Source organism: Hemiscyllium ocellatum, unplaced genomic scaffold (assembly GCF_020745735.1).
Source record: "Hemiscyllium ocellatum isolate sHemOce1 unplaced genomic scaffold, sHemOce1.pat.X.cur. scaffold_1867_pat_ctg1, whole genome shotgun sequence".
Classification (NCBI taxonomy): Eukaryota; Metazoa; Chordata; class Chondrichthyes; order Orectolobiformes; family Hemiscylliidae; genus Hemiscyllium; species Hemiscyllium ocellatum.
The window spans coordinates 32,815-44,478 of record NW_026867900.1 but is presented as its reverse complement, the minus strand read 5'-3'; the positions used below and the strand labels follow the sequence as shown (position 1 = coordinate 44,478).

At 59.4% G+C, this 11,664-nt stretch overlaps 2 protein-coding genes across 7 annotated transcripts in view; both read left to right on the top strand.

The window, feature by feature from the left end:
* Window positions 1–1,316, top strand: part of thoc6 (THO complex 6) — a 12,456-nt gene extending 11,140 nt beyond the window's left edge. The window contains exon 12 of the mRNA XM_060822698.1: window positions 1,116–1,316. Within this exon, the coding sequence (XP_060678681.1) occupies window positions 1,116–1,316 (201 nt within the window). The remainder of the gene's footprint in view (window positions 1–1,115) is intronic.
* A 3,152-nt stretch (window positions 1,317–4,468) lies between these two features.
* LOC132810748 (uncharacterized) lies at window positions 4,469–11,358 on the top strand. Of its 6 annotated transcripts, none has more exons than XM_060822690.1 (6): window positions 4,469–4,558; window positions 7,729–8,037; window positions 8,132–8,188; window positions 8,843–9,004; window positions 9,928–10,104; window positions 11,063–11,358. In XM_060822690.1, the coding sequence occupies exons 1-6, from the start codon at window positions 4,533–4,535 to the stop codon at window positions 11,220–11,222; spliced, it is 891 nt and encodes a 296-aa protein (XP_060678673.1). In that variant the 5' UTR covers window positions 4,469–4,532; the 3' UTR covers window positions 11,223–11,358. The 6 variants fall into 6 exon arrangements, with proteins under 6 accessions (XP_060678673.1, XP_060678676.1, XP_060678675.1 ...); XM_060822693.1 differs by lacking the exon at window positions 4,469–4,558 and adding an exon at window positions 4,578–4,667; XM_060822692.1 differs by lacking the exon at window positions 4,469–4,558 and adding an exon at window positions 4,578–4,673.
* The last annotated feature ends 306 nt before the right edge of the window (window positions 11,359–11,664 follow it).

The window sequence follows — 11,664 nt, the reverse complement described above, 5'->3', positions numbered from 1 at the left end:
CTCTCGCTTCCCTCCCCCCCCTTCCCCCCCCCTCCCATCGCTCCCTCTCCCTCCCTCTTCCCCCCCACCCCCCACCCCTTTCCCCCCCCCCCCCCACCTGTCGTGGTGAGGGAGCTGGACGGAGCCAACGCAGACTTTCCTGTTCGGAAGGGAGCCGGATCGAGGAATGAGATGGCTGAGGGAGGGAGAGAGGAGGGGGCTGTGGGGGCCCGGAGGGAGATCGGGTGGCGCTTTGGGGACTAGCAGAGAGAGAGAGAGAGAGAGAGCCGGGCTGAGTGGCCTCCAGTGCTCCAGGCGAGCACTCTGTGGCGGTGGCTGAGGGTTTGCGATTTCGCCCAGACCTGTCCATGCCTCCAATGGATCATCGCGCCAACTCCGCTCTGCCATTGGCCAGTCCCACAGTAAAGGCCGAGCCCTCAACGCGGTGAAATTACGAGAACGCTGCTCTCGGGGTGGGGCTTCGCGTTCGCCAACTGTATACCCTCTCCTGCGTATGCCAGCCCCTTCCATCCCCGGCACCACCCTCCCATTGAGAGAGAATCTAACCATCGCCCCCTTGACGTTCAATGGCGTTACCGTCACTGAATCCCCCCTCCCCCCCCCACTATCAACATCCTGGGGGGTCCCATTGAGAGAGAATCTAACCATCGCCCCCTTGACGTTCAATGGCGTTACCGTCACTGAATCCCCCCTCCCCCCCCCCCACTATCAACATCCTGGGGGTTCCCATTGGGCAGAAACTGACCCGGACCCCAGCCCCATCTCAATCCTGGGTCACCAGGAGCAGGTCAGAGGCTGGGAACCCTGCAGCGAGGAACTGCCCTCCTCACTCCCTCTACCCTCAAAGCCCTATCCCCACCATCAGCGCGTCAGGGAGAGCGATTAAATACTCCCCGGTCGTGGGAGAGGGGGAACTACTCGACGGCGCTGGAGAAACTCCGTACCGTCTGGGACAGAGCGCCCTCTTCTCCCCCTTTGACTGGCACCAGTCCTGCTCCCTCCGTCCACCCACACACACCCCTTCTCCCTCCCCTCCCCCCCCCCGGCCCTGAGGCGCAGTAGCACCAGCGTCTACAGGACGTCCTCCGTGAATTCGCCAAGCTTCCTCTTGGCAGCGCCTAGCACACCCCCTCAGGAACGTCCACCTGGAAGGTCGAGGGACAGCCGAGACGCTGGGAACGCTGCCGTCGCTGGAGCTCCACTGCACAGGTGCATCGTGGTTCCGCCAACAGCACCGATTCAAGATGGCGGCTCACCACCTTCTCGCGAGGAGATTGGCGGGAGGGGGCGCTGAGTGGATAAAACAATCGAATTGATTCCTCCCCACTTCCCCTCCATCCATTTCACCAATTTTTTTTTCAAATTATAAATTCGTTCTGCCTCTCCGCGGGGGAGGGGAGGGGGGGATGGGAGGGAGGTCGGTTTTAACGCCACTGAAGCATCAGGGAACGAGGATCGGTTCGGCCATTCGCCACCTGTGGGATCGCGCTGTGCCCAAAGTTTCCCCCACTTTGGGTCCGTTCTCTCCCTGCTCCTCCTCCAGTCCCTCCTCTCCGGGATGTTTTTGCCTTTTCGATGGTGGGTGGGGGGAAGAGGTGGACGGGTTAGGACGTATGAGAATTCACAACCTCCGGTTCCCCCCTTTCTGAGCGAGAGGAAAGGGAAGGTGGGCCGGGAGAGTCTTCCTGGCCTGTGGGGGCACTGCTGTGGAGTGGGACCCCCCCCCCCCCCCCAATGGGCCCACTTTGTTTTTTATTCGGAGCGTGGGGTGATGTGGAAGGAGATACGCGAATGCAGGACCTCTGAGCAACGGGAGTCGGGGAAGCAGAAACGTTAGGGTGAAAGAACACGGAAGGAGATATGCGAATGCAGGACCTCTGAGCAACAGGAGTCGGGGAAGCAGAAACGTTTTCATTTTTAGGGTGAAAGAACAGGGAAGGAGATATGCGAATGCAGGACCTATGACCATGAAGACAGGATTGGGAAGATTGAAGTGATGGGTCTCTTTTTTTTTCGGGTGGGGAATGTGGAAGGAGATATAAGAATGCGGGACCTCCGTTCTCCCTCTGCACAAGTCGAGGGAGTAGGAGGTCGCAAATGGTGGGGGTCACGGGATCCTTTCTCCCGAGTGTTGGAGGTAACACCGATGAGTGAGAGGACCTGAAGTGGGGAGGGGAAGGGGATGTGGAAGGCGATTAGAGAATGCAACGGGTTTGGGGAGGATCAGTGCATTCCAGCTTCTGGCCTCTGGAGGGCAGCACTCCTGAGTGGGAGGATTGAACATTATTTTCCAAGCTTGGGGGGGGGGGGGGGAGGGGCGGGATGAGGAAGGAGATATAAGAATGTAGCACCTCTCTTGCTGCCTCTGTGTCAGAAGAGATGGTGTTTTTGGAGGGTCAGTGCATTCCACCTCCTGGCCCCGAGGGCGGCGCTCCTGAGCAGGAGGGCTGTGCATTCTTTTTTTGAGTTGGGGGGGGGGGACATGCAAGGAGATATAGGAATGCAGCACCTCCATTCCTGTCGTTGAGCGATAAGAGAGGGGATGGGAGAGGGTCCATATATTCCTCCTCCTCCTCCACTCTGGAGTGGAACATTTCTGAGTGTGAGGGCTTTCAGACTGGAGGCCTGTGACCAGGGGAGTGCCACAGGGATCGGTGCGGGACCCTCTACTTTTCCTCATTTATATCAATGATTTGGATGCGAGCATAAGAGGGACAGTTAGTAAGTTTGCGGAGGACCCCAAAATTGGAGGGGGAGTGGACAGCGAAGAGGGTTCCCCTCCGATTACAACAGGATCTGGACCAGATGGGCCAATGGGCCGAGAAGTGGCAGATGGAGTTTAATTCAGATCAATGCGAGGTGCTGCATTTTGGGAAAGCAAATCTTAGCAGGACTTATCCACTTAATGGTCAGGTCCTGGGGAGTGTTGCTGAACACAGAGACCTTGGAGTGCAGGTTCATAGCTCCTTGAAAGTGGAGTCGCAGGTGGATAGGATAGTGAAGGCAGCGTTTGGTACGCTTTCCTTTATTGGTCAGAGTATTGAGTACAGGAGTTGGGAGGGTCACGTTGCGGCTGTACAGGACATTGGTTAGGGGCCACTGTTGGAATATTGTGTGCAATTCTGGTCTCCTTCCTATCGGGAAGATGTTGGGAAAGGGTTCAGAAAAGATTGACAAGGATGTTGGAGGGTCTGAGCTACAGGGAGAGGCTGAACAGGCTGGGGCTGTTTTCCCTGGAGCGTCGGAGGCTGAGGGGGTGACCTTATAGAGGTTTATAACATCATGAGGGGGACATGGATAGGGTAAATAGACAAGGTCTGTTCCCCCTGGGGTGGGGGGAGCCCAGAACTAGAGGGTTATAAAATCACGAGGGGGACATGGATAGGGTAAATAGACAAGGTCTGTTCCCCCTGGGGTGGGGGAGCCCAGAACTAGAGGGTTATAAAATCACGAGGGGGACATGGATAGGGTAAATAGACAAGGTCTTTTCTCCCTGGGGTGGGGGAGTCCAGAACTAGAGGGTTATAAAATCACAAGGGGGACATGGATAGGGTAAATAGACAAGGTCTTTTCTCCCTGGGGTGGGGGAGTCCAGAACTAGAGGGGCGTAGGGTTAGGGGGAGAGGGGGAAAGATATAAAAGGGACCTAAGGGGCAACTTTTTCCCCCAGAGGGTGGTGCGTGTGTGGAATGAGCTGCCAGAGGATGTGGTGGGGGCTGGGACAATGACTACATTTAAGGGGTATTTGGATGGGTATATGAATAGGAAGGGTTTGGGGGGGGATAGGGGCCGGGTGCTGGGGGGTGGGACTAGATTGGGGTGGGATATCTGGTCAGCATGGACAGGGTTGGGCCGAAGGGTCTGTTTCCCTGCTCTACATCTCTATGACTTCATGATTAAGTGGGGTAGGGGAATGTGGAGGTCAGTATAAGAATGCAGCACCTCTCTACCCACCCCGGAGCTAGGGGAGGGGATGGGGGGGTCAATGTGCCGCTCCTCCTGGGGGCCAGAACGGCACTGCTGAATGGGCGGACTGTGCGTTCTTTCGGAGTAGGGGACGGGCAAGGAGATATGAGAATGCAGCACCTCTCCTGAGTCAGAAGAGAGGGGATCTTGGAGGGTCACTGTGCTCCACCTCCTGGCTGCTAGGGCGGCAGCGCGGAGCAGGAGGACTGCCCTTTACTTTTGAGTTGGGCGCGAACGTGCAAGGAGATATACGAATGCAGTACTTCTAACCTCTGAGCGAGAAGAGAGGGGAACGGGGGACGGGTCTAAGTAATCCCCCTCCCGGCCTCTGGGGTGCAGCACCCCTGAGCGGTGGGGGCTGCAAGTTTATTCTTTTTATTTGAGTGGGGGACGTGGAAGGAGGCATAAGAATGCAGCACCTCTTCTTTCCCCCCCTGGGCGAGGTGGAGCAGCGACGCGTTGCACCTCCCGGCCGCTAGGGCGGAGCCGCTGAGCCGGAGGACCTCGGCTGAGCCGGAGGACCTCGGCGGGTCCTCCAGCGCCGAGGAAGTCGCGGGCGGGCCAAGATGGCCCGGCAGCGCCGACGAGGAGGGTGAGGGGGGGCGGCCGGCGGCAAGATGGGACCCCTGGGGCGGAGCGGGCCGTGGTCCTCCCAGCTTCCGGGCGGGAGGCGCTGGTTGAGGGGGTCGCGGGGTTTCTGTGTGAGGGTCTCTGTCCCCCCTTGTGGCCTGGGGGGGGGGGAGTGGGGGAGGGTGGGGGTGGGGAGCCGAGGGCCGGGTGTAGCAGAGGCGATGGGGCGGGCGGGCGGGGCCCGGGGCCGGCGTTCTACGCGAGGACGAGGCTTGCGGCCTAGTAAGATGGCGGCGTTATTGACACTAATTGACACCCAGTGATAGGACCGCCCCCAGTGACACCCAGTGGGAGTGAGTGACACCCAGTGGGAGTGAGTGACACCCAGTGGGACCCAGTGACACCCAGTGGGAGTGAGTGACACCCAGTGGGAGCCAGTGACACCCAGTGGGATCCAGTGGGACCCAGTGACACCCAATGGGAGCCAGTGACACCCAGTGGGATCCAGTGGGACCCAGTGACACCCAATGGAAGTGAGTGACACCCAATGGGACCCAGTGGGACCCAGTGACACCCAATGGGAGCCAGTGACACCCAGTGACGGGACCGCCCCCAGTGGGAGCCAGTGGGACCCAGTGACACCCAATGGGAGTGAGTGACACCCAGTGGGACCCAGTGACGGGACTGCCCCCATTGGGACCCAGTGACACCCAGTGGGACCCAGTGACACCCAATGGGACCGAGTGACACCCAATGGGACCCAGTGACACCCAGTGGGAGTGAGTTACACCCAATGGGACCCAGTAGGAGTGAGTGACACCCAATGGGAGTGAGTGACACCCAATGGGACCCAGTGACACCCAATGGGATCCAATTGGTACCAGTGACACCCAATGGGACCCAGTTGGTACCAGTGACACCCGATGGAATCCAGTGGGACCAATGGGAGTGAGTGACACCCAATGGGATCCAAAGACACCCAATGGGACCCAGTGACACCCAATGGGACCCAGTGACACCCAATGGGATCCAATTGGTACCAGTGACACCCAATGGGACCCAGTGACACCCAATGGGATCCAGTGACACCCAATGGGACCCAGTGACACCCAATGGGATCCAATTGGTACCAGTGACACCCAATGGGACCCACTGACACCCAATGGGATCCAATTGGTACCAGTGACACCCAATGGAATCCAGTGGGACCAATGGAAGTGAGTGACACCCAATGGGATCCAAAGACACCCAATGGGACCCAGTGACACCCAAAGGGATCCCATTGGGACCAGTGACACCCAATGGGAGTGAGTGACACCCAATGGGATCCAGTGACACCCAGTGGGATCCATTGGGAGTGAGTGACACCCCATGGGATCCAATTGGGACCAGTGACACCCAATGGGATCCAATGGGAGAGTGACACCCAATGGGATCCAGTAGGAACCAGTGACACCCAGTGGGAACCATTGGGACGCTGTGAAACCCAATGGGACCCAATTCAACCCAGTGACACCCAATGGGACAGTGAGACCCAGTGACACCCACAGGGATGTACAGGTTAGGGTGGGATTGGCCGTGGGGAAATTGTCCCGTAGTGCCCAGGGATGTACAGGTTAGGGTGGGATTGGCCGTGGGGAAATTGTCCCGTAGTGCCCAGGGATGTACAGGTTAGGGTGGGTTGGCCGCGGGGAAATTGTCCCGTGGTGCCCAGGGATGTGCAGGTTAGGGTGGGATTGGCCTTGGGGAAATTGTCCCGTAGTGCCCAGGGATGTGCGGGTTAGGGTGGGATTGGCCGTGGGGAAATTGTCCCGTAGTGCCCAGGGATGTGCGGGTTAGGGTGGGATTGGCCGTGGGGAAATTGTCCCGTAGTGCCCAGGGATGTGCGGGTTAGGGTGGGATTGGCCGTGGGGAAATTGTCCCGTAGTGCCCAGGGATGTGCAGGTTAGGGTGGGATTGGCCGTGAGGAAATTGTCCCGTAGTGCCCAGGGATGTGCAGGTTAGGGTGGGATCGGCCGTGGGGAAATTGTCCCGTAGTGCCCAGGGATGTACAGGTTAGGGTGGGATCGGCCGTGGGGAAATTGTCCCGTAGTGCCCAGGGATGTACAGGTTAGGGTGGGATTGGCCGTGGGGAAATTGTCCCGTAGTGCCCAGGGATGTACAGGTTAGGGTGGGATTGGCCGTGGGGAAATTGTCCCGTAGTGCCCAGGGATGTACAGGTTAGGGTGGGTCAGTTAGGGGTAAATGACAAATAATAGGGTTGGGGTTTGGGTGGGTCACTCGTTGAGGGTCAGTGTGGACTTGTTGGGCCTAATGGCCTGTTTCCACACAGCAGGGAATGTTTGACACTGGTCCGGGTGATTCATGCACAGGGACACCAGGCCCTGGGATCTCCCACGCTCTGGGACATCGGCCAGAATCGCTAACAGTCGGCTGGGCTGATAGGTGTGGGCATGGTGGGGGGGGGTGGGGGTTGGTAGGGGGGTGTGAGGGAGGGCTCTGTACAGCACACACCTCGTTCACCCCCTCTGTGTGTGTCAATCTCACACTCTCTCTCTCTCTCTCTCTCCCCCCCCTCTCTCTCTCTCTCTCTCTCTTCCCCCCTCTCTCTCTCTCTCTCTCTCTCTCCATCCCCCCTCTCTCTCTCTCCATCCCCCCTTTCACTCCCTCTCCCCTGCGTCTCTCTCCATTTCTCTCACACTCTCTCTCCCTCTGTCCTCACTCTCATCCCTCTCTCTCTCTCTTCCTCCCCCCACTCATGCTCCCTCCTTCTCTCTCTCTCACTCTCCCTCTCCCACTTCCTTCCCACTCTCTCTCTCTCTTCCCCCCTTCCCCCGCTCCCTCCTCTCTCTCTCTTGCCCCCTTTTCCTTCCCCCCCTCCTTCTCTCGCCTTCTTCCTTCCCTCTGTCTTTCTCTCACTCTCACTCCCTCTTCCTTCTCTCTCTCTCCCCCTCCCTCTTCCTTCCCTCTCTCTCTCACTCTCCCTCTCCCACTTCCTTCCCCCTCCCTCTTCCTTCCCTCTCTCTCTCACTCTCCCTCTCCCACTTCCTTCCCCCTCCCTCTTCCTTCCCTCTCTCTCTCTCTCTCCCCCCTTCCCTCCTGGCTCTCTCTCTCTTCCTTACCCCTCCCTCTCTCTTTCCCTCTCTTCCACCTCTCCTTCCCCCTCTCTTCCACTCCGTCTCTCCCTCCCAGGTCTGACGGCGCTGTGCCTGGGAACTACACAGTGACTGGGGAGAGCCCGTGCTGGGAGGGCGCGGCATCGGCTCAGCAGTCCACCTGGGAGGGGGCGGCAATGACCAAGCATGGGGCGCACTGGCCGTGCCTCAGGCCCAGGAGGGAGACGCTGACCGTGACGGAGACGCCCAGGCGCTGTCACGCGCGGTCGGGGCACAGGTTCCGGGTCTGCCCGCCCCAGTGCCAGCCTTGGAGACTGGAAGTACCACCCTCCATGCCCTGGTCCCACATCAACCCAGGGGCTGTTCCCTTCACCGGAGCAGGCCGGTGAGTATTTATCCCGGTACCGTCCCTGTCCCTGGGATGGGGGGGACAGTGTAGAGGGAGCTTTACTCTGATGTTGCGTTTCTTTGTTTTGCAGAACGGGAGAGCATTCCCCTCGAACAAACGTAAAACGTCACAACGAGACGGACCAGGAGTAAGTTCGGAGACTTCCCGTCCCTGGGTCGGACACGCTCCGGGAGCGTGGTTCCCGTCGCCCCGTCCCTGGGTCGGACACGCTCCGGGAGCGCGGTTCCCGTCTCCCCGTCCCCTGGGTCGGACCCCGCTCCGGGAGCGCGGTTCCCGTCTCCCCGTCCCTGGGTCGGACCCCGCTCCGGGAGCGCGGTTCCCGTCTCCCCGTCCCTGGGTCGGTCCCCGGGAGCGCGGTTCCCGTCTCCCCGTCCCTGGGTCGGTGCCGGGAGCGCGGTTCCCGTCTCCCCGTCCCTGGGTCGGTCCCCGGGAGCGCGGTTCCCGTCTCCCCGTCCCTGGGTCGGTCCCCGGGAGCGCGGTTCCCGTCTCCCCGTCCCTGGGTCGGACCCCGCTCCGGGAGCGCGGTTCCAGTCTCCCCGTCCCTGGGTGGGACCCCGCTCCGGGAGCGCGGTTCCCGTCTCCCCGTCCCTGGGTCGGTGCCGGGAGCGCGGTTCCCGTCTCCCCGTCCCTGGGTCGGTGCCGGGAGCGCGGTTCCCGTCTCCCCGTCCCTGGGTCGGACCCCGGGAGCGCGGTTCCCGTCTCCCCGTCCCTGGGTCGGTGCCGGGAGCGCGGTTCCCGTCTCCCCGTCCCTGGGTGGTAACTGTGCGGTAATTTCTCCCAGGGGTCCGTGCTGTAAGCACTTCCTGTCGGAGGAAGCCATGATGGCTCACTTTAGACGCCTCAGTCTCAGTAACGATCACGTTTACGGAACCAATGGGCTCCCCATCGCGACGGGAAAGGGCACCTCAGAGAGCGGGCACAGTGCCCACAGCCAGAACACCAGGTACCGACACACAGAACACTCCCCTCCCTATCCCTGTCACCCCCTACACCCCCTCCCTATCTCTGTAACCCCCCTACACCCCCTCCCTATCTCTGTAACCCCCTACACCCCCTCCCTATCTCTGTAACCCCCCTACACCCCCCTCCCTATCCCTGTCACCCCCTACACCCCCTCCCTATCCCTGTCACCCCCTACACCCCCTCCCTATCTCTGTAACCCCCTACACCCCCTCCCTATCCCTGTAACCCCCCTACACCCCCTCCCTATCCCTGTCACCCCCCTACACCCCCTCCCTATCTCTGTAACCCCCCTACACTCCCTCCCTATCTCTGTAACCCCCTACACCCCCTCCCTATCTCTGTAACCCCCCTACACCCCCTCCCTATCCCTGTAACCCCCTCCAGCCCCTTCTATGTCTGTCTCTCTCTCTGTCTCTCCATCTCTCTCTTTCACCCTCACAGTCTCTCTCTTTCTCTATCACCCTCACACACCCTCACACTCTCGCTCTCTTTTTCTCACTCTCCATCACACTCTCTCTCCCTCTCTCTGTGTCTATCACCCTCACACTTTCTCTCTCTCTCTCTCTCTCCCTCTCTATCACCCTCACACTCTCCCTCTCTCTCTCTCTCTATCACCTCACACTCTCTCTCTATCCCTCACACTCTCTCTCTCTCTATCACCTTACACTCTCTCTCTCTATCACCCTCACACTCTCTCTCTCTCACCCTCTATCACCCTCACACTCTCTCTCTTTCTCTCACTCTCTCTATCACCCTCACACGCTCTCTCTCTCTTTCTCTATCACCCTCACACTCTCTCTCTCTATCACCCTTACACACTCTCTCTATCACTCTCACACACTCTGTGTCTCTCTCTCTCTCTCTCTCTCTCTCACACACATTCCCTCTCTCCCACCCCCTCAGAGTTGACCCGGAGGGAGGCGGGGGCTGGAACTCCGAGGCGGGTGAAGGGAGAGACGTGATCGTTGAGGGGATGTTTGACATGAGTGACAGCCACGTCATCGTCATGTCCCCCGAGCTGCAGAGGAGGTTACAGACCCCCCCGGACGAGATCCTGCCCCGGAACATTCTGGAATCCATGTGAGTCCGGCGTCTTTCCTTTTAGACTCGCAGGTGGGTAGGCCCCAGCCGCTCGCACCCCGCCCCTCATCGACCCCCTTTGACAGGGTGGGGGGAGCCGCCATCTTGAAATGTTGCTGGAAGACCATCTAACTCCCCTCCCAGGATGTTGATAGCCGGGGGGGGGGGGGAGGGGGGGGATTCAGTGACGGTAACACCATTGAACGTCAAGGGGGGGCGATGGTTAGATTCTCTCTCAATGGGAACCCCCAGGATGTTGATAGTGGGGGGGGGGAGGGGGGGATTCAGTGACGGTAACGCCATTGAACGTCAAGGGGGGGCGATGGTTAGATTCTCTCTCAATGGGAACCCCCAGGATGTTGATAGTGGGGGGAGGGAGGATTCAGTGACGGTAACACCATTGAACGTCAAGGGGGCGATGGTTAGATTCTCTCTCAATGGGAACCCCCAGGATGTTGATAGTGGGGGGCAGGGGGGGATTCAGTGACGGTAACACCATTGAACGTCAAGGGGGCGATGGTTAGATTCTCTCTCAATGGGAACCCCCAGGATGTTGATAGTTGGGGGGGGGAGGGGGGATTCAGTGACGGTAACACCATTGAACGTCAAGGGGGCGATGGTTAGATTCTCTCTCAATGGGAACCCCCAGGATGTTGATAGTTGGGGGGGGGAGGGGGGATTCAGTGATGGTAACACCATTGAACGTCAAGGGGGCGATGGTTAGATTCTCTCTCAATGGGGACCCCCAGGATGTTGATAGTGGGGGGGGGGGAGGGGGGGATTCAGTGACGGTAACACCATTGAACGTCAAGGGGGCGATGGTTAGATTCTCTCTCAATGGGAACCCCCAGGATGTTGATAGTGGGGGGGGTGGGGGGGGGAACGGGAGTGCAGACATGTTTGACGCTGACGGTTCCTGCCTGTATTTCACCCTCCCCCCCCACCCCCCACCCCTCAGAAAGCGACCCTGCATGGAGATCATGTTGTGGACACCTCCCAGCTCCCTCCTCCAAGAGACCATGTGGGCGCTGAGGCGATCGGCGCGACGTTCAGAGGAGGACGACAAGGAGGGGGAGAGGACGTTGCCTCAGCAGCGGGACGACGAGATGGAGCAGTGAGGGGAGAGAGACACACACAGAGAGAGCACGGAGCTCTGTCTGTCCCACTCCCCGCACTCTCGCCCTCCCTTCCCACCTTGTTTTGTCAGGAAGATTGGTAGGCAGCCTCGGAATAAACACAGCCATTCGGACGGTTCTCCTGCCTGTCGTTGTCGTTCTGTTCGGGGTTTCCCCTCCCAGAATCTGCACGTTCCTGCTGCCCCACCTCGAGGACTTTAGCCTCACACACACACCCACTCTCTCTCTCTCACACACTCACTCTCTACCTCTCAAACATCCACGTTCAGCAAGGAAACCGACATTAATCCATTCACTGGTTCCACTATGTTTCTCTCCCTCTCTGTCTGTCTCTTTGTCCGCCCTATCTCTCGCCGCCCAGCCTGTCTTTTTCTCCTTTCTCCCCCACCAACAGTCTATCAGTCCATCTCTCCCTCTCTCTGCC